The sequence below is a fragment of the Fusarium phalaenopsidis genome (genome assembly GCF_050370095.1).
Source record: "Fusarium phalaenopsidis strain FUZ10S chromosome Unknown contig_32324, whole genome shotgun sequence".
NCBI lineage: Eukaryota > Fungi > Ascomycota > Sordariomycetes > Hypocreales > Nectriaceae > Fusarium > Fusarium phalaenopsidis.
This window is the reverse complement of record NW_028145395.1, coordinates 75,054-94,818: the sequence shown is the minus strand read 5'-3', so window position 1 is coordinate 94,818 and position 19,765 is coordinate 75,054. Positions and strand designations below refer to the sequence as shown.

Sequence of the window (19,765 nt, the reverse complement as noted above, 5' to 3'; positions counted from 1 at the left end):
GAAGCTCATACATATGCCTCAACCGTTGAAGAGTCCAAACTAAGTCTTCATCCTCCTCGCCGCTAAGGAATGCAAAGGCAATGCAGAAGGACCATTGACTGGCGTCAATACCAGCTACATCAAGAAGGGGCATTGTATACTTGTTGGTCTTATATGTCTAGTCCAACACAAGCACTTCGGGATAAATCCCAGTGACTGCGGGTGTGCAAATAATACTGCCACAACTCTGCCACTCTCATCAAGACGAATCTGGCCCCAGAAGCCCGCTCTTGAGCTGATCAACAAGGGCATGTATATTGCTTTGACCCCTAGCAAGTTCTCGTTTGCCCCGTGCAATACATTTGTGTATATCCTGCCGTGTAGCAAGTGTATCCGAGTTTGTGCGTAGATAGGATCTGGTCTCCTTTGGCGAAGCACCGGCATTGGCGAGTTGGTGGACTGTTGACTCATCTGAGGATAATAGTGACGAAGTATTGGATGTGCCACTTCATTGAAGCTTTGCTCGTGATTATGCTGATCAAAACCAACCCCAGGACGATGCCCTAGACTCCATATAGTCCCACATAGGCTTTCATTTGCTGTCACAGAGAAGAGGCATCCTGTAGGACGCGTTGTAGTTTTCCGTTGCCGTTTTTTGTGGGCGGAAGGGGCACGGCCTGCTCCACGATCACAGTTGAAGATATCTCCAACTCTTCCATTGTGGTCTTCCAAGAGCTTTTGGCGACAAAGCCGTAACCTTATGACGCTGCCCAAGCGTTGATTGCTGTGGCCAGTTCCCCCCGTGAGTTGAATTGGCCTTCAGAAGGAAGAATATCGTCTGGGAAGCGATGAGAAGCGTCAATTGGGTTCATTGTGACAGATGGAAGGCACAGCAACTGAAATTGATACCGTATATGCCATTGATTGTGAATTGGGGAGACAATTCGCAGTATGTGACCCCTTTTCAATAACGCCACGTATGGCTCTTTCATAATAGATCTTATTCGCACAGCCGGCTGTGCGTCTATGAAACCCCCTTTTGGTACCCTTCTAGATGGCGTTATGGTTCTTTGGGGCCGCTGACTACCCGTGTTGATTGTGATTATGTTTCTGACCTCGTTCAGGGCGCCTGTATTGCCTCTAGGATTGGCTCTCTTTTGCCCTCTCTTCATCGGTGACATACTTCTTCTCGCCTGAGGCCCTGGTCCCATGTGAGCCAGCAACAGATAATAATGAACGGCATCACGGTATCTCGATCTGATTGGTCACAGCAGCCCCACTATAGGGGGTACACGCTGTTATTAAATGGCCGCGTTAGGCGATGCTCTCACTTTTCAACCAAGGCTCTTTCAACTACCGATTTTCATGCTTCGGTATCTTCTCTGCGTCCGAACCGGCTGACGTTGCCGCACTCAGGGCAGTCAAGTTCTTGGACCCCCTCATGTGGCTGGGAAAACCCGACAAAATTACAGAATGAGCAGTGAACGAGGCCTTCGATACCAAGAATAGCTGCTCTCGCCTCCTGCTTATCCAACACCTTGAGGAGATCAGGATTCAGACCCTTTTTCCGCTCTTGGTGTGAGAATCCAGCATTGCAGCCGTCCGTGGACATGCATGGGATCTCGTACCGTAGCTTCCCGACAACTTCCCAGGCATGGCCGGAGAAACACTTCTTGCAAAACCACTGGGAACAATCAGTGAGAGCACCCAGGAAAGTGCAGGCAGTAATCAAATGAAGCTTATATGGCCTTCCTGACCTTGGCAATACACCATATCTAATTGAGAGGTTTTATTGTAACAGCATTCGCAATTACGTAAAACAGGAATCCTATTCCGTAAACGCTTCTGACGGAGTCGTGGCAGTCTTTCCAGCTTGGTACGGATCCGAAGTTTGTCGCCCTCATCGATGTTGCTGTCTATCAAATGCTCTCGAAGATCGTCTTTTACCTCCGGTTGGCCCTCTGGCAGAGCAGTTCGCCATGCTCTGTGGCCTGGGCCATCTCAGCCTTCGTCAGCTTGATCAGCTTGCCGTTCTTCTGAAAGGAGCGTGCTGGCCAGGTTTTGCTGGTGGCCTCGTGCGGTCCCCGGCAGTTGATGCACTTCTTGGGGGCGTCTTCATTGCAGCATTCGTTGGTGTGTTCTGTGGAGCCGCAGCGTCGGCAGCGTGCTTTCCGTCGGCAGTTCTGTCGGTAGTGGAATCCCCGGCAGCATGTGCACAGCGTGGGAGTGAGGGCTCGGGTGATGAGTCTGGCGGTATGGCTACTGCTGAAGAGGCGGAAGTCGTGGCGTGGCTTATCCTCGAAGGAGATGATCCAGGTTCGCAGCGTGGGGTCGGTTTGATCGCCACGGGGGTGAGGCCGGTTTGGGCCTTGGCCTCGTCTGCTAGGGCCGGCCCGTATTCGATTGGTTGTCCATTATCCAGGGTTACAGGGGTAATAAAGTTAATTCTGTACCAATGAGGTACTTTATGCTCCATAATAACCTCACTATTAGGGCAAGTATCTTCATTTTCGTGCCACTGATCACCAAGTTCCCTGCTAATAGTGGAAAGATACGTAGTCAGGGATGTAACCTAGGTATGAAGACATAGAGCTGCGAGCTGATGGGGAAGAACATAGCAATTTAACATTTATTACCCCTGTGACCTGTGGTCCCTGAGCACTCTGGGGCAGCTCTGAACGACGTCCGTGAACCAGGTCCTCGATGCATCGGCCCCGACAGAGTCGAGCGGCGACGATCTTATCTCGGATGCTATTCTCAGTTGGTCGTAGCGCCCAGCCGGTTTTGCAGAGTGCGCATGGGATAATCGCTCGGTGATATTGAGCTTCGCTAAGGATGCATGGGCAGCCCATTACGTGACACAAAGATAATTCAAAAGCGTTGGCTTAATAAATTTGGTGTCAACTTGAAAGAGAGCATATCGATACCAGTCTGCCGGTCACCTCTGCTCACCCCAATTCAGCCAACAACACCACCAGCCTTTCCGTTATCCTTGAACAAACCACTCACTCTATTCCTCGCCTTCCGGGCCGTCTTCTTCATCGACTTCTAAGCGATCAAACCTATCTTGTCACCTGGGTCAGACGTCTTGTTTCAGGCCGCTGGGGCTGCCCAGGTTGCCCAGGCACCTTGTCGTCCGAGGGTATCAACGTGATCGCGAAGCTTGCGGTATGTAACTGGTTCAAAAGCTCGATACCTTTGCCATGCCACACTGTCCTCCAAGGTTGAGTGGTGTAATGTCTTAACATGTCATATTGACCACCAAACTCCCGAGAGTGTAAGGCATCCGGCCATGTTGCTGGGTTTCCAGAGTGAAACTGTGAAAACTCCCGCCAAATCCCTGCGGCGCTAGGTTCGGAGGGGCCATACAGGCCGTGTCTGCGTTGGCGGTTGACCCACCCAAGGCGATCGTTCCAGGCATTCTCTTGCCCAGCAGGAAGAGTGAACTGAGTGTATTGCTCCTGAGTCGAAATTGGCGAGAATTGATGCAGAATGATACCCTGGTGCATGTGATCCGTGCCGGGGCATTCCCAAGGTTCTGTGAGGCGTTGCAGAGGTCCGGATTCCTCCCTGACATCACCCAAAACATCAGACATCCATGCCGCCCATAAAAAACAGCGAAGAGGGCTGAAGCCGGTCCATACCACTGACAAGTCGCACAAATGTGGCACGGCCTGTGACCTTGTCTCTGGTGCTGTTCCCTACATGCCTCTGAATGGGCTAAGCAATCCAGATGCGTAGGCGACAACGCGGCGCCAATGGAGCCATCTGGCAGGGTTGCGCTCAGTCCGAGGTTTCGCAGTACCATGATACATGTCCCGCGACCTTGGGCTTGTCGGGTCCCAGGGTATACCCGAAAGGGTTGGAAATGTTGCGTTTGATTCCATTTGTCCTGTTCTAGGCTCGGCATTCCAGGCTTGCCCGGCGTCGTTTCCGGTGAGAGTGATCGGGATGATTCTGCAACAGCGACTGGAGCCCTGCGACTTACGAGTCTGTTCCCTGGCTGTTGAATCTCGATCATTCGCCAGTGTCGCATTCGGATGTTGCTCGGGCACACTTGTCGCAGCATCGCGTTCTTCTTCCAGCTGGCATCGTAGGAAGTGGTCGCTAATCTCATCCCCGACCACCGTTTCACAGTGGTCGGCAATCGTCCTCGTGATATCGAGGACCCATTCCTGAACTGTTTTGTCTTGAATGAAACCATCCGATATACTATACTCAGGAGGCAAATCAGGCTGGCAAAGCTTGTTGAAAGCTTCGGCGCGCTTTAGGAGAATTCTGTGGTACTTCTCAGAGAACACATCCTTGGTCAAGTCGATAAATTCGAGCAGGTTGCCAGGCTGTCGATCATCGATCCAGCCCCTGTAGTGAAGGTTTGAAACGATCTCGTCATATAGGTCTATGACGCAGGCCTTATCCCGACAAAGACCCTCTGCTACCTTGGGCGCAAAAAAAGAGGCCGCATATCGTAGCCTTTTCTGGAAGAGGGCAGTCTCTGTATGGGACATTTTTATTGGCTATTGCGTCTACCATCAGACATCGCCTTGAGGAGGTCAGAGCAGCACTTACCACGGTAGGAATAGTCCACCTGATGTTAGGAGGCTTTCCCGCTCGAGGCAGCGCGAGCTAGAACCAAGAGCTATAGCAAGTGGCGTCCACTGTGCTGGCCCGAGTGTTGCCGATTGAAGTCTGCTGGTGTGTTGTATGCCTATGAGATGGGTTGGAGAGGACGATACCGATGATGATAGATGTTGGACGGTGGAAAGATGAATGATGGAGAAGAACGAAGAGGGGGAAAAGCGAGGTAGAAGAGCTTTTTTTGTGTTGGGGTATACTCATGCACCTCCAAACCTTGAGGAAGGTCGAGGCGGGTGCGACTTTCATGACGGTTGCCGCGGGGGGCCGCTGAAGGATATGATTGCTGAACATCGAAGCTCGAGGAGTGAAGGGAGCCGGCAGCCTAAGGTCGCTGCGAAAACCAGATGATAGAAGGGGAAGTGAAGGTGGTAGGCAGCTGAAGGTTAGGCGTCATCCTAGAGAACCCAACAGATTAGTGATGGGTCACCATTACCTCCATACTGTACCTACCTAGGTAGCTATAAGCGGCCAAGATATGGCTCGCCTAATAACGTATTTCGGCGATAGTACCACCACAGGAGCGAGCTTTGAGGGCTGTCGTTTGTGGCCTAAGCGCAAGACTATTGTCGCCTCATAAACTGTGATATTGCAATTGTGCTGTGCCTTATGCTTATGACTGGGATATGGTGATGATGACGCTGCCTCTCCCTTTCCCTTGGGCTCCTCCCTCTGCTCCCATACTTATAGATATGTTTCTATTGTGTTCAAAGATGATATATATTAGCCATTTGGCAATTCGCCGAGATGTTGCATTTAAGCTCTAACTAACATATTTCTTCCCGCACTCCTCCTCAGCCATAACCTAAACCTTTCCATCTTCACGACCGAAACCTTCCTTCCTCACAGCTTGAGTCACCCTGTGACTCAACAACTTGAAAACTTTGATCCCTTCCCCAAGCCCCGGCAACGTGTTCTCCACGACCTATCCTCCACAGCCAACTTCCCCGCTTCATCGACGGTCAGTAATCATACGACCGATCGATTGTGGTTCTTGGCATTGTGTTGATAGATATTGTGTTGAGAGACTGCAGTCTTTGGAATATGGAAATGCTCTCTTGTTTCTCGTACGGAGGTTAGAGCAGTTAAATACCCCATGAGAGGCTTAACCTTGCATGATGCAGCCGGGGTGTGTCTTCTGCTGCAGGCAGCAGAAAGGCTCCAAAAAAAAAAAAAAAAAAAGGCCACTGCGTTAGCATTGGGTTATGATGCTATGATGTGTTGACAATGCGTTCTTTATTATAGTTGAAGCCAGGCCCTTGATCGGTTAACTGAGCTAGAAGATCGTGGATATGTTTCGATGAGATAGAGCAGCTCGCTCTGCACCTTTTCCACTAATAGATCCTGGAATATCACCCACTCTTTTGTTGCCTTATTCTTAAGGCCGCTCGCGAGGGTTGGGCTCGATCGATCTTCTAGCTCAGTTAACCGATCAAGGGCCGGGCTTCAACTATAACAAAGAACACATTATCAACACATTGTAACATCATATCCCAATGCAAACACAGTGGCCTTTTTTTTTTTTTTTTTTTGAGCCTTTCTGCTGCCTGCAGCAGAAGACACACCCCGGCTGCATCATGCAAGGTTAGGCCTCTCAGGGGGTATTTAACTGCTCTAACGTCCGTACGAGAAACAAGATAATTGTTCCCTCCCAAATTCTAAAGATATCTTCGGTTCCTCCACGCAATGCAAAGAACAACAATCACGCAGTCGGGCTCGTACGCGGTTGCCGCCGCCGTGTACAGGAACCAGTACCCTCTCCCTCGTCTCCTCTCAAGACCAGCGGAATATCACATCCTGGATAGCACGGAATTGTCCTCATTTCATCATATCGACACATCTAGGCCTGCCCGGGAGCAGGGTATTGGGGATAGCGACTATATCAACTTGGCCATCCTAGGCGCCGAGGCATTCCTCGCAGTAGCAGGTCGCCTCATGATATCCCAGAGCCTCGAGCGCTTCGAACGACGCCATGAGCTACGACGGCTCGGAAAGATCATGGATGCCGAGCCCGAACACCACCTCTTTGCGTTCCAACTGCCTATGGCGCAATGATCAGGGTCAGCATACCTGCAGCTTTCGACTTCACTCCGAATGAATCGCACTGTATAAGGCCTCGCCTACCTCCTCGCCGGAATGAAGAGCTCGAATTGGATCATTGACCCTGACACCATGACACGAGCGCCCTCCACCTGCCTCATAGACTCCGTGCCACTTAGTCATAGCGAAGACCTAGCCCAGCTCACCATCACGCCCCAAGGCCGGGTTTTCCAGCCGATAAGGGCGCGGATGGCCATGGGCCTGACCCGAGCGCCGATTCTATTGGCGTGCTGGACTTGAAAGGGGGCGGGGATGAAGGACAGCAATCAAAGGCCTCATGAGCGACCCTTGAGGCCACCGGTAGGGTACGTAAAATAACAGGAAAAGGAAAAGGGGATAAGAGAAGAATGTTAAACTAGGACAGTTAACAGATGAGCAATCAGGAAGACGAATCCCTCATAAGTGTTTTCTCGCTCGAATACATTCCCATGCCGGCCAGTGATTCCTTAGAGTCCAAATGACTAATATCAACATCTGTCCAATAGTTACTGCTCTCCTGTCTCCACGCCGATTGACTGACCCATGTCAGCGCAGAGATCAAAGCTCTTCGCCAAGTGCGTGGTCATGTCTCCCTTATGACATACGAGCAGACTCTCGTGTACATGTAGCCTCTCTATGTGGCCCACCTATCAAGCATGACGCATAGCTGCCATAGACGTAGATCATGGCACTGTCCATCATGGTCAGCTAGACCTATCCACCCTAGCACTTCATCTTCCCCCATCGCATCCTAATCCAAATCCTCTTCCTTGCCCGAGAATGCAAAGTTGGCAATCCTGCCATTGTCCGTCGCTTGCAGGAATGCCAATCCCGCAGCGCAAAGCTTGTGCACATACACACTTTCCAGCAGCTCGTGCAGCTCGCACAGCTCGCAGAGCTTCTCTGCCTCCTCTGCCTTGTCGGCACGGTGGGACGAAGGCCAGGAGACCCGGGCCGTATGGTCCACAGAGCTTCTTCTAGCAGCGCCTGGCCTTGTGGTCATTGTAGAATGTAGTGCCAAAAGCTTGCGCAATTCGCTCGCGGAGGGTGCTGGGCATATGTCCCGCGCCACCTCTCAGGTCATTGTACGCGTCGTTGAACCGCAGCTGCCGGTAGCGAGTTTGTACTTTGTTGCCCTTGATCTTCATCAGATTCCTGTATTCACACAAGACAAGACCCCCCACAATCTCATCCTGGCCTCGTTCCTCCAGTAGATCTGGGCCATGTCGTTTGGGGAGGGTGCCGCGGGTTTCGGCGTCAGAAGGGGTACCTTGCCGGCTCTGGGTCCTCGTCCTCTTCCTACTTTCATGTGCTGCACCTCTTCTCTTCCTCTTGAGCCTCGTCTTCTTCGTCGTCGTGGGCGGAGCCGAGTCATCCTCCGTCGGAGGCGGGACTATCTTGTCGACCCAGCCAATGAGGCAATCTTCCACTCCAAAGAGGCCCACGAGGCCGCACTCGTTGCACACCCGAAGTGCCGTGTGCCGTATGATAAGGCCCTCATGCGGGGGCAGCCAGTTGATTGAGCAGGCAAATTTATCCCTTATATTCTAGGTGAAATAGTACTGCCCATTCGTCGTGATGATCATGTCACCTGGGCCCTGGGCGACAACATTAGCCTTCAGACTAGCCTCCCGGAGCGCGCGCGGAGAGGGTAGCAGGTTGAGATGCCGAACAAATTGGTCGCACAGCTCACATTCATCTGGCCACCTTTGCCGAACCCACGCCTTCAGCTCGGTCTCGTGAGAAGCTTCGACGAGGATCCACAGCCTGAGTCCCCAATTCACGCAGTTGGCGGACCAAAGGCCCATGTCTTCCTTGTGTAGGGCTATGGCTGAGCCCGCCTTCCCCAAGTGCATATATTTCTTGCCGAGGTGTGTGATCTCATTGAATCTTTCGAGCTCCTCGCCGGCATAGAGGGGACATGGGTCGTCTCGTTCCGTGGTCATTAACCCACTACAGGAGGCTACCTTCTCGGGCGGCTTCTGCAGAAACGTCTCAAGGATGCTCTCCGCCTCCTCCGATGTCGGTCGCTCGAGGGAAGCATCAAGAGTGGGCCACTCTAGCTCTCTCCCCTTGGGGACTCTTCTCCGGTAGATGCGCACGATGTCGGCATCCTGTGTCTCCTTAAACACGTTCAGCATGATATCCAGCTCGGCCTCTGGCGTCATCCACATGGCCATCTCCTCATCCAGTTTCTCGACCTCGATCCGAGGCCCACGAACAACGCTCGAGAACCCCTTCTCTTGCGATAGCTCGTATAGAGTCTGGGGCATGCGAGCACCCAGATCGTTAGACGTCAGCGTGAAGGTGGTCGGGCTTCTGGTTGCGTTGTCATCGTTGCCTACACCCGAAGACGATGTCACGGTGGTGAGGTGTTCACTGCTGCCACTGTTTGTGTTTGGGCTACTGGGGGTGTTATCGTGATCGTAACAGTGTCGCTTAGGCTGTGGGCGCTGGCTATATGGCTCGCTGGCCCTGTCGGCGTGGGTGGAATCCTCCTGCACCGTGTCCAAGCCACCTTCGGTGTCCTCCTCGTCGCCGTGTGCATCAGCATCAGCGCCGCGGGGCGTGTAACTCAGGGAGCCTAGCACACCGTCAAGGGGTTTGAGTAAGTGGTCCGATAGGATGAGGCAACCCGCCCGTAGATCCTCCACGGTCGATGAAAGCGCCTCGATGTAGTCCCGGAGTTGGTCCAAATCTATGAGCTGGTTAGCCTCGTTGATGAAGAATCCCATCGCCTCTTCACCTTGTGATGTCCTTGGTTCCTGCTAATGCAGAAGATTCGTCAGTTGGGATAGCTATCGCTGGGAACTCTTTACATTCTCCTGTATTACCCGCCGTAAGAGGCGGATATTTTCGAGATCCATCGCGAATATTGTCGCCAAGGTATAAGCACGTCATTAACTGACTCCCATAACACATCGTCATGCGGCCGAGAGAGAGTAATAGGCTATGCTCCGATGAGGCTTGTAAGATGGAAGAAGTATAGAAGGGGGCAAAAAAATAAAGGCCTAGGCACCCGCGTAGAGTCACCGTTCCTCAATAAAGAAACCCACCGTATTCACCGTCACTATAAGCAATTAGGCGGCTCTTAGCCAGTCAATCAAGCGCATAAGGATATAGGGCAGTACTTAACTTGTCTACGCTGCAAATACCTAGAGCATCGTTGTCATGATGGGAAGTGGCAGATAGGATGCCCTTCATTAAGCATAATAGCCGGGCGCGTGGTCAACGCCAACCATGCCCCGCACCCTTGATTGCCGCACGCTTATACAGCTGTTTAACATGACCTTTCTACCCTATTACACCGACTGCTTTGGCGATATCGCCCTGAGATCATTATCCCAGTGCGCACGTGATGGCCGTTGAGATCGCACCCGCCCACCCCCGATCAGGCATATCCAGTAGGAGCCCCGCCCCCGCCACGATGGTGGCACCGTGGCACGTGGACGATCTGACCTACTGATGCATCAGCCCAACCTTAAACCAACACCATTCCATCGATACCATGATGCATATCGCGAATGCTTCCTCCACCACTGATTATATCTATCCTGGCCTGGCCGTGCAACTCGCCTGTTTATGCATCGCAGGCGCCATGATGTCATCTCTTGGTCGGGCGGTACAGAAGCCCATTTGGCGGGTGAATGACAGCAAGGCAGTCAGTGCTCTCTCACTAGCGCGTTCGCCGTGGTGCAAACACATCATGGCGATTCACTCGCATGGAATCTCGCCAGCTCGTTGCAAGGCGCAAAAAGCTCACCCTCGAAGTCGCCCTGCGTCATACTCCCGAGCCTGTTCAGTAACGAATGCTAGCATACACTTCGTTTGCGTTATCCTTCTACACGTCTGCCTCTCTCGAAGATCACCTCCTCCGAGCATAGCCCCCTTTAGTTATCGCTAACCACCGGCATAGATTGTCCGCCCACCCTCCCGGCCGATGAACTATATCACGAAGCGAGCACTCCATCCCAGCTGGCGGGCTGGCCATACCCAAACACGCACCACCCCGATCATCACCCGATCCTCTCGACCCATGGCCGATATGTCACACTCCTCGTCATCGCCTCCCGCGGCTTCCGCCAGTAAGCGCCGCCGACCAACACACGCTATGGATGAGAGGCAGATAAAGAGAACTCGCGGGGAACTTGAAAACAGATCCCAGACCCTGTTCTTTGGACTCGAGTTCGAGTTTGCGTGCCCTGCCCTGGACGAGTCAATAGGCGAGGGAGGCGAGCATGACTACTTGCGCCAGTGCCACTCTATCTGCGAAATCTTGGCATCGGAGCTCAACGTCACAGGGCGCCAGGTTGCCATCGACCTCATTGTTCGTCGTGACCAGTTCCCCTCAAAGGGGATGGGCGAAGAGCAGCCGCCCGAGCATGAGGTCTGCCGACGGCGATTGCACGACACCTTTGTGCCGGGTCACCCACCCGGCCTTCCATTCCCAGGCCAATATGACACCTGGACAGTACAGCATGAATCCGGAGTCTTCATTTAGGAGGATCAAGACGAGGCACTGTACCCAGTTGAATTGACCATCCCCATCCTCCCCGAGAGTGAATGGCTGAACGGCTTTTCCAACTTCTGGGACGCCATCGCATGCATCTACGACAGGTTGGGCGGCAGAGTTTTCGTGGGGCCCTCCTTCGGGCTGCACGTCAACTTCAGTTTCTCGACTCCGGCCCGCGATCCGGCCGGTAGCCCCACGCGACTGGCCTTTCAGCGCCTCTTCACACTCCTCTGGCTTCTCGAAGAGCCCCTACTACTTTTTCTCTGCCCAACCCGCGAGACTGCCGGCCCTCCACTGACTGCCGACCGCGACTGGGACTGAGAATCCGCCCCGCCGCTCGGCCCAGATGACAGCTCAGAGATACGACAGAATCTCCCCGACAACGCCATGGACTATATTCCTCACGTTGTACGCCTCATATAGGGTTGCAGCTCTACGGATAAGCTCATAGGGCATGTCTGCGCCGCCCTAGAGGGTTGCGGCTTCATCGAAACCCGTGCCGTCAACGTCCGAGAGCTTGGAGAAGAGCCCCCCGTGGCCCTGGGGAGCAGCCGCCGCAGCCATGACCTCGCCCACCCATCTCCTCTCATACCGCCTCGCCCACCCTCTCCCGACCACACAGCCCCTACCCTCCAGCTCCCCGGCGCGGCGTGGAGCAGACTCGAACCCCCGCCCACCAGCGCACCCGAGATCTCATCGGACACCCCAGGTCGGCTGGTTGTCGAGGTGCGACACGCCCCTTCCAGCGTTGCCAAGCCCTTTGTGCAGACCTGGGTGGGCGTCATCCTCTGCGCCGCCAAGCTTGCCCACCACAGCCGGTCGGCCGGGCACTACTACAATACGGTCGAGCATCTCGTGGACGGCATTTTGGCAGCCTCCAATGTCAGCGGCGTGAAGAGGGCCGGGAAGATCGTATCTATCCTACAGACGGAGCTGCAGAAGGTTATAGAACCCGGGCACAGCCTTGCCTTGCCTTTTGATGAAGCATACTTCCAAGCCCGGCATGAGACGTATCTCGATGGCCATAACCCCAACCTCGACGATGACCAAGAATGGGTCACGACGGTATAGGCAGGCCCTGAACAGCATGGCGCCGTCTCGAGTCCAGCCGGCGCTCTTCCTCGTGTTGCCTTTTACCTTGGGAAAATGTGGTTCGATGAAGGAGAAGCTTTTGTATGTAGTAGCCGGCTTGTTTGTGCCAACATAGGGCACGGTAGTGGAGGAAAAGTCAATCATGCATGAGTAGAAGTAGGTAGACAACCTGTAGGATATCGATCCCTTGTCCCTCACAGCATCAGCAGCCTTCTGACTCTTCTGACCCCTCTGACATGCCTGTGATCACTCACCATATCAATCACACAAGCCGGTCAAAACTCTCGACACTACCCTATATTCCCCACGGGCCTTGCTCCAGCTCTCCCCCAAGGCGCCCCACAGCCCAGCCGCTATTCGTATTTTACGAACAGATTACATGACAGAAGTGGTGAGTCGTCTTAGATGTAGCCAATCAGAAGCTAGTTTGCAATCAGCCACCAGGGCCACACTTAAACACTGAGCCACAGCTACCTGGAGACGGTTGCAAGCTGTTGTCGAAGCCGCCCGCTGTAAGCTGCCTTCTTCAGCGCAATTGGGACCTTCAAGTCAGCGCACTCAGGGGCATCAATCGCCTCATTTGGTCTCACGCAAACGACTAGCAAGCTTCCCTCCCTGAGGCCTTGGTCATTGTTTATCGTACATAGGTATAGCAACAACACCGTACCATCGCGTCATATTAGTATGTGATATTACTGCGTCCCCTGCCATGTCCACGAAACGTATCCACTCTGATCAACGCTCCAAACGTTGATGCCTGATCCCTCTACTGCCCGCAGAGCTGGTAGGTTGACTGTCATGCCAACGGCGGCTGTTGGCCATATCGTGCCGGGAAATGTGATTGCCATATTGCGGTATGAGTTGTCGAGGATTTGAAGCGTCATGCGAGTCCACATAGGAATTACATCCGGGTTGTTGCGCTGTTACCGTTGATGAAGAACTTCAACCAGATACCCGATATGCCACTCGCCTGTGACCCGATATCCCCACCGCAGTACCTCCATAGTCAGAGGCTGCCCCTTGGGAGGATATTGGGTCGCCCGGGTTGTTTCTAGCGCTTGCGGGTTCGCATATAGCTCGGTGATGGATGTGATGTCGGTTGGCGATGTATAGATACACAGCCAAAACTCGACAGGGAATGGCAACCTCCCCGCTGACGCCTGATAAATGCGGTCTGCGGACCGTTCTTGTCGGTTATCATCCATAGGGTGAAGAATGAACTTGTTGTCGTTGTTTTCGGGGTTGGCGCCAGCCGGCGTTGCCGTCTTATCCGCGAAGATGGGAATATCTTCCGGGGTTTGATGCTGGTTTTCATTGCGATTACCCATCTTCACGAGGATACTTGATGTAGGAGATAAAGGGCTGCTCGTGACTGAAGGAGCGGCCTTCTTGATTGCATGCCTCGAAGTCATTCACCTACATCGCGACATCGGAGGTGGTATCCATGCACTTGGGCAGGTGGCATACTGCCCACGGGCGATATACGAATTAATAACAGGGCTACAACCTATCCTTTTATGAAACAGATATTATTTGCCCCGGCTTAAAGCGGGTATAAGCTCCCGAGATGTGTGCCCGCCACCTCCTCCTCCAGTGAGTGTATGCATATGATCGCATTTCCTTGATCATTGTCGAATTTTCGCCCAGATCAATGCGAAACAGTAGATTGGTTATTGATCAAGCAATAGGTCAAATTCCGACTGATGTCGCCTTGCCCGTTGAGAGAGCTGCCTTGCTGCCTACGCAATACGTCACGTGCTTTGTGCAACATTCACCACCCGCACCTTTGTTCTTCACAATCGTCACCTCATTTCTACTCCTCTCCCTTATTCTTACTCTAGCGCTCTCCCAATTCCTCTTATCTTCCGCGGCTATTATCTCTCTGACCAAGACGAGAGCTATCACAACCTAACCTGCGCTAGGCCTCTCGTTACGCCCATCGTCGCCATCCGCATAACCTCCCTCGAGACGGGTATGTCCCTTCCCATCCGCTTCTCTCCCCGCTGTCACGCGTGAAGCTGACCTCGCGAACAGACGGTGAGCCGATAATTACACCGCCCCTCAAACCTTCCCTCGTCTGTCGTAGTCGACATGACCTCCGGGCGATCTGACATATCTCCCGGCGATGCCCTCGACGGAGTGAAGCCGATGACCCCGTCCGATGCGTTGCCCGATGACGCCAGGTCGATGCGATAGGAGGAGCTTTGTCCTGATCCACGTCGAGAAACAGCACCCGCCCCGGCGCCGATCCGCACGGATGTATTTCATACGGAGCTATCCGACTGGGAGCATCTCCATCATCAGTGTGTTGAGTCCGATCCGGCCTTCGGCACACACGATGCCCTCTTTTGGCTGGAAACTGTGAGTGGACTATGCCGACGCTTGCGCAACACCCCCGTCACCCAGACTCCTGTGACTGGATGCTCTACTAGGCTAGAATCCTCACGCTAACATACACCTATCAGCTGGTCGGCCCATCGTCGCTTGGGGCCTCACGCTGCCACTTTTTGCTCGCCGTTGGCTTGATTCCCACCTCCCCGACACCCGCCACACCCCTCACCGGGTGTATATTCCGCTACCGGTGGGAGCTCCTCCAGGCCGAGAATCGGCATCCCTCCCTCACGGAGCTCGCTGCATTCTTCAACTGCACCTCTTGGGACCGCTACATGCGCAACGCTGCTGCGGCATATGCCATTTGCCCGAACTTTGAGTGTTAGGTAGATGACCAATGACCAATGCACGAGGCAGGGCCGAACCTGCTCTGCTGACTCCTCCGATGTTGCCGAATAACGCCTTGACTCGACGAGACCCGTGTAGCACGACTCCATAGCGCCCTGTGAACGAGTATCCCGACGGCCGTGGCGGGTTGGTGTTGCTGATGTTTGTCGCCTCATGTGGCCAGGCTGTTTATTATCGAGGCATACCCTATCCGCCGGCGCTGCCTCCCGCTGACTTGTCCCTCGACCCGAGGATTCTTCGTCGTTGTCAGTGATGGAGCCTGGTCTGTGGCTCCCTGAGAGGGCCGCAACCCGCAGAGCAATGCCATCCCTATGTGTTACCTCTTCTTCCAACGCGCCTTCGTGGCTCGCCACCATCGCAGGCTCTTGCACTCCCGGCCGAGCAAGATGGCTAGGCGACTCATAGATGCCCCTCACTCGGTGGATGATATCGCAGCCTTGGACCCAGCCGTGTTGCACTCGCTCTGTTCCTTCTACCCTCTCCCGCTCCCCCTCCATCTTCATTCTCCTCTCTTCCTCGCCTTAGCCTCTATGCCCAGGCATGCTATGCGTGACGAGCATTCACCTTCCTACACCTGGATGGTGGTCACCCCTACGCCTTTGTAAAACTCTTCCTGCTCCATTAGACGGGCGAGGCCACCCTACATCCGCACTGCGATGCTCATACCTCTCCGCTGCTGAGCTGCCGCACCACATATGCTTCCCGTGGCCCGCCTCAATTTTCGGCGCTCTACGGCTCTCCTGGTTCTCTCTAGCGACGCCTCCTCGCCTTCTCCGTCGTCAACCACGCAGGGGGGCTGGATAAGGTTTCTTCCTCTTCCCTTGCTCACGTTTGCTTTGCAGGCTCTGTTTGTCTGTGCCACTGAGGGAGCCAGGAATCACCTCGCGCCGCTTGCCCAGCATAATCCTCCCTCCTCGGCCGATAAGGGTGGGCGCAACTCAGAATCTTCACTCTCATAACCTCCGTCGCCCACACTCTCGGTGCATAGGTGGGTGCACCCCGTCCCTCTCATCTCTGACCCACCGCCTCGCCCGCTGACATCGCACTCGCCATCTAGTCTTCCTCCCCGATCGCCGAGATGTCTCTGCCTCGGCAGCTACAGCTGTCGCCCGCATCGTCCCCCAAGGAACGGCCCGGTCCATCCAAGCGCAGACCCGACGAGCCGCCATATGCCCCTCGGCGAGCGGCCTCGTAGGAGACGCCGCCCAGCGATGAAGCGACCAAACGGCGGCGATGCCACCACGAGCCGTCCTCAACCGGAACCGTGCTCACTCAGTCACCCTCCGCCCAGACAAGACTCGGGTACATGTTTTTTCACACGGTCGACGACCCTGAAGCTCTCCCCTCTCGTCAGCCCTTCGCCTTGTGCTGCATCATCGACGACCCCCTCCGGACGCCGAGACCTGGGCTAGCTGACTACAGCTATCAAAAGCTATGCCAGTTAGTATGCCGGTATCAACCATCTCACAGCACCGCACCATCTCTCCGTGCCGACAACATCGTTCTTTTTTGCCGCGTCATACCACTCAACAAGGCCGTCATGATATCCGACCTGAGCTGGCGCCAATTTCTCTTATTTCTCCTCCAAACATTCATCCTTGACGATTGCTCAGCGCCCGCCGAAGCTCTCCTCCGTTTTGGACTCTGCCAGAAGCCCGCGATCCGGCCATCTCCATTTCTTCACATACTCGAGTAGGAAGGTCATGTTTGGTCACTGTCACCTCTATGCCGAGAACTTGCAGTATTCCCCAAGATGTATTTGTATTCACCTGGCTTATATTCATAGGCGGCCAGAGTTGCCATGTATTTAATAGATATGATGGCTCGATGCTGCCTACTGCGTGGAATGCTGGTACCGAGATAGGAATGGGATAGTTATATGACGGCATATAAAATATACACTCTTGAAATGCCCACCGAGGCCTTCTATCTAATGATTCTCACCTTGTTCGTAATTCACTGGACTGCCGCCCCCACATCTCTTTCGAGTGATCAGGTTGTTCAATAACCCCGCATCTTATCTTACTGAATTCTGCGCTATCTCACTCCTCCACGCCTCTCTCCTTACATCTCTGCTCTCGTCAAACATCGATCACCCGTGACCTCTTTTTCTTCCGCATTTATCCCCCTCTGCCTTTCCTCGCCACCTAGTAAGTATAATCTCAAAGAAACTTACGTCTGACAGGAGGAGAAATCTAACTCGTGGCTTTTCTCAGGACACTGCTCCATCAAGCACCGGTCGGCACATTCTCCTCGCCAAGGTCTCTGTGAACACCTAATCCGCCACCGCACATAATATTCGGTATTCTTCCAACGCCGAGCATCACACCGAAGCTACCACCCTCCCTCGCATTTCCGATCAAAGTCGACCGACCGCCTTCTTGCCGGCCGGCCACCCGTGAGCCTCACCGCCACCAACACCCCGCAACTCACCCTCCTCGGCCGCATGTGAGAAGGCTGCTCTCCCCGAGTCAACCTCCTTGTCCGCCTCGCTCTCTGCTTTACCCGTATAGAAAAGGGCAGGTCTAGACGAGACCTTCCCAGCGCAGCCATGGAGTCATCAAACCGCGTCGGGCTGGACGGGTGCTACTTCGAGATGAAGGGCGATGGTACTGGGCCGGAATCACGCACCAACTTCATCCTTCCTCTCGTCGACTAGGCGTCTAGGCCAGAGAATGATGACTTCGACGGGGATCAGCTTTCACGCCCGTGGATGCACTCGCTCGAATCCCTCCTGACACGCGCCGAGGCAGCATTCGGCGGGCGACGCGTTGTCTCTTTCCACGCCAGCATCCCCGGTGACCCGGTCCCGCACGACATCTGCCACGAGGAGGACTACGTTACCTTCCTCACCAGATACGCCCTCCGTCTTGCCCATGACGACACCGGCACCCAGATCTTGGCGTTCCCGTGCCTCTATGCCCGGCTTGCCCCCGAGGAGCCAGCGCTCAACGCCTCCGCCGTCACCGAGCCAACGTCGCTCGTAGGCACCGTGCCAGTGGCGCCCAGTGCAGTGGTGCTCAGTGTAGACACGGATGAGATTGCCGAAGTGCAGCCCAGTGCAGAAGATGACGCCCGACTGCATGACCCGCTGCATACACGCATCGATGAAGACGACCAGGGCTCAAACGATCACTCCTCGCCTCTAGATGATCCGGATAACAACCAAGAGGTGATTTACATCTCGGATGACCCACTGGACTATGAAGATGGTGCGGTTGATGGCCAAGCGTCACCAGCAGCCCCTGGCCAGGACGTTGCTGAGAGCACTGAGGACGTCGACCCAGGGCAGGGTGTCCTTGGACATCTACGCAGTCTGAACTCTCTCCCCGTGGAGAGCATCCCGGCGTTCGCGCGGATGTTCTGCCTCGACCCGAGTTCTATCACGCCAAAGACGGAAAAGCGCCTGCCCGGCACACGGCTCCCTCTCAAACTTCCTCAGCTTGCGTACCTGTTCCGTGTGATTACCAGTGCCCGCGACCATCCTGATCTGCACGGTCACTACAACGGCGACGCCATGGCCAGCGGGAAGACCATCGCTACCATGGCCGTCGCGGTGTTCACTTGGACGCTCCAGCGGATGGATGACCACATCGACAGCAACCCCCACCTCCACTGCCCGCCCGACACAGATGAGGTTCACACGCGTTGCCCACTCGGAGACGATTTCGGTGTCCAGTGCCTCTGCGAGCCAGACAACCCGATGAGGGACTTTGCCAGGAGCACGGCACGGGGCGTAGACATACAGGTCTGCCCAAAGGGTCTGGAGCAGAATTGGATTGAGCAGTGGAAGGCTTACGTTAAGCCCACGTTTGACGAACCGAACCATCCCCTACGTGGCCGGGCTATGATGCACGGCTACACGATCGGTAACGGCTACCACTTGGCCCCGATCGATCCGAGGTCCCCCCCCTTGCTCACGAGTGAGCTGCTCCTGCGTGTGAAGCTCGAGTCGGATAGCAAGCACACCATCAAGCTGAGCGTGCCCCGCGTGCCGGAAACATTCGATGATCTACTGGGCGTGGCCCAACTTACCGATCAGCAGCGAGCCGACGCCTACAGCCACAGCTCGACCTCGCAGGAGAAGGGACAAGATGTGTGGCTGTTGCTGACGAGGGAGAAGCTCAGCCGAGACTGGGCCAACGACGCCCGCAGAAATTCCCCGTGGTCAGGCGCCCAACAACTCAGCGTTCACGTCAAGACGAAAGCGAGTGGTTCCAAGGCCGGGCGGATCAGCGTCGTGACCCGCGCAAGGCTCGCCCCCAGGAGCATCACCTTCGACGAGTACAACCTCTACCAGGGTGTCGGGAGCAACCTCCACGCCGCGACTGTCTCCATCTGCCGACGGCTGCAGCCCGGTGGACAGTCAGCGCCTCGGGTGTACTTTCTGAGCGGCACCCCTGCCAACACGTCCGTGACCGACTTCAACGCTAGCTATAGCATCATCCAGCCTGACCCTGACCAGAGGCGTCACTTCGAGGACGCCACCCGGCGGCTGGACCGATGCCGTACTGCACACTCGGGGGCCAGCCAGGAAGCCGAAACGCGAGCAGCCATGATTGCCGTGAGGGATCTGATCTCACGCTGGATGACCGCGAGGAGTGAGAAGAGCCCGATCGTTGATGGCTGGATTACGGCAGCGAGAGGCCTTACTACGCGCTTCGAGCTCTGGTTCGAGACGCCGGAAGGGTGCAAGGAGGCATATGAACATCTGCTGCGCTAGGCACA

General features: G+C 54.7%; 5 protein-coding genes across 5 annotated transcripts; 3 read left to right on the top strand and 2 right to left on the bottom strand.

The window, feature by feature from the left end:
- Positions 1 to 1,922: 1,922 nt before the first annotated feature.
- On the bottom strand, positions 1,923 to 2,303 carry LRP88_12681 (uncharacterized protein; the record flags this gene model as incomplete). Its single annotated transcript, XM_083249073.1, has 1 exon — positions 1,923 to 2,303. One exon carries the CDS (start codon positions 2,301 to 2,303, stop codon positions 1,923 to 1,925), a length of 381 nt encoding a protein of 126 aa, XP_083095173.1.
- Positions 2,304 to 8,240: 5,937 nt separating this feature from the next.
- LRP88_12680 (uncharacterized protein) lies at positions 8,241 to 9,428 on the bottom strand (the record flags this gene model as incomplete). The annotated part of the gene is made up of 1 exon (XM_083249072.1): positions 8,241 to 9,428. The coding sequence occupies one exon, from the start codon at positions 9,426 to 9,428 to the stop codon at positions 8,241 to 8,243; it is 1,188 nt and encodes a 395-aa protein (XP_083095172.1).
- Positions 9,429 to 10,729: 1,301 nt separating this feature from the next.
- On the top strand, positions 10,730 to 11,527 carry LRP88_12679 (uncharacterized protein; the record flags this gene model as incomplete). Its single annotated transcript, XM_083249071.1, has 2 exons — positions 10,730 to 11,080; positions 11,195 to 11,527. 2 exons carry the CDS (start codon positions 10,730 to 10,732, stop codon positions 11,525 to 11,527), a joined length of 684 nt encoding a protein of 227 aa, XP_083095171.1.
- Positions 11,528 to 11,593: 66 nt separating this feature from the next.
- Positions 11,594 to 12,277, top strand: LRP88_12678 (uncharacterized protein; the record flags this gene model as incomplete). Its single annotated transcript, XM_083249070.1, has 2 exons — positions 11,594 to 11,614; positions 11,681 to 12,277. The coding sequence occupies 2 exons, from the start codon at positions 11,594 to 11,596 to the stop codon at positions 12,275 to 12,277; spliced, it is 618 nt and encodes a 205-aa protein (XP_083095170.1).
- A 5,473-nt stretch (positions 12,278 to 17,750) lies between these two features.
- Positions 17,751 to 19,760, top strand: LRP88_12677 (uncharacterized protein; the record flags this gene model as incomplete). The annotated part of the gene is made up of 1 exon (XM_083249069.1): positions 17,751 to 19,760. The coding sequence occupies one exon, from the start codon at positions 17,751 to 17,753 to the stop codon at positions 19,758 to 19,760; it is 2,010 nt and encodes a 669-aa protein (XP_083095169.1).
- Between the last annotated feature and the right edge of the window lie 5 nt (positions 19,761 to 19,765).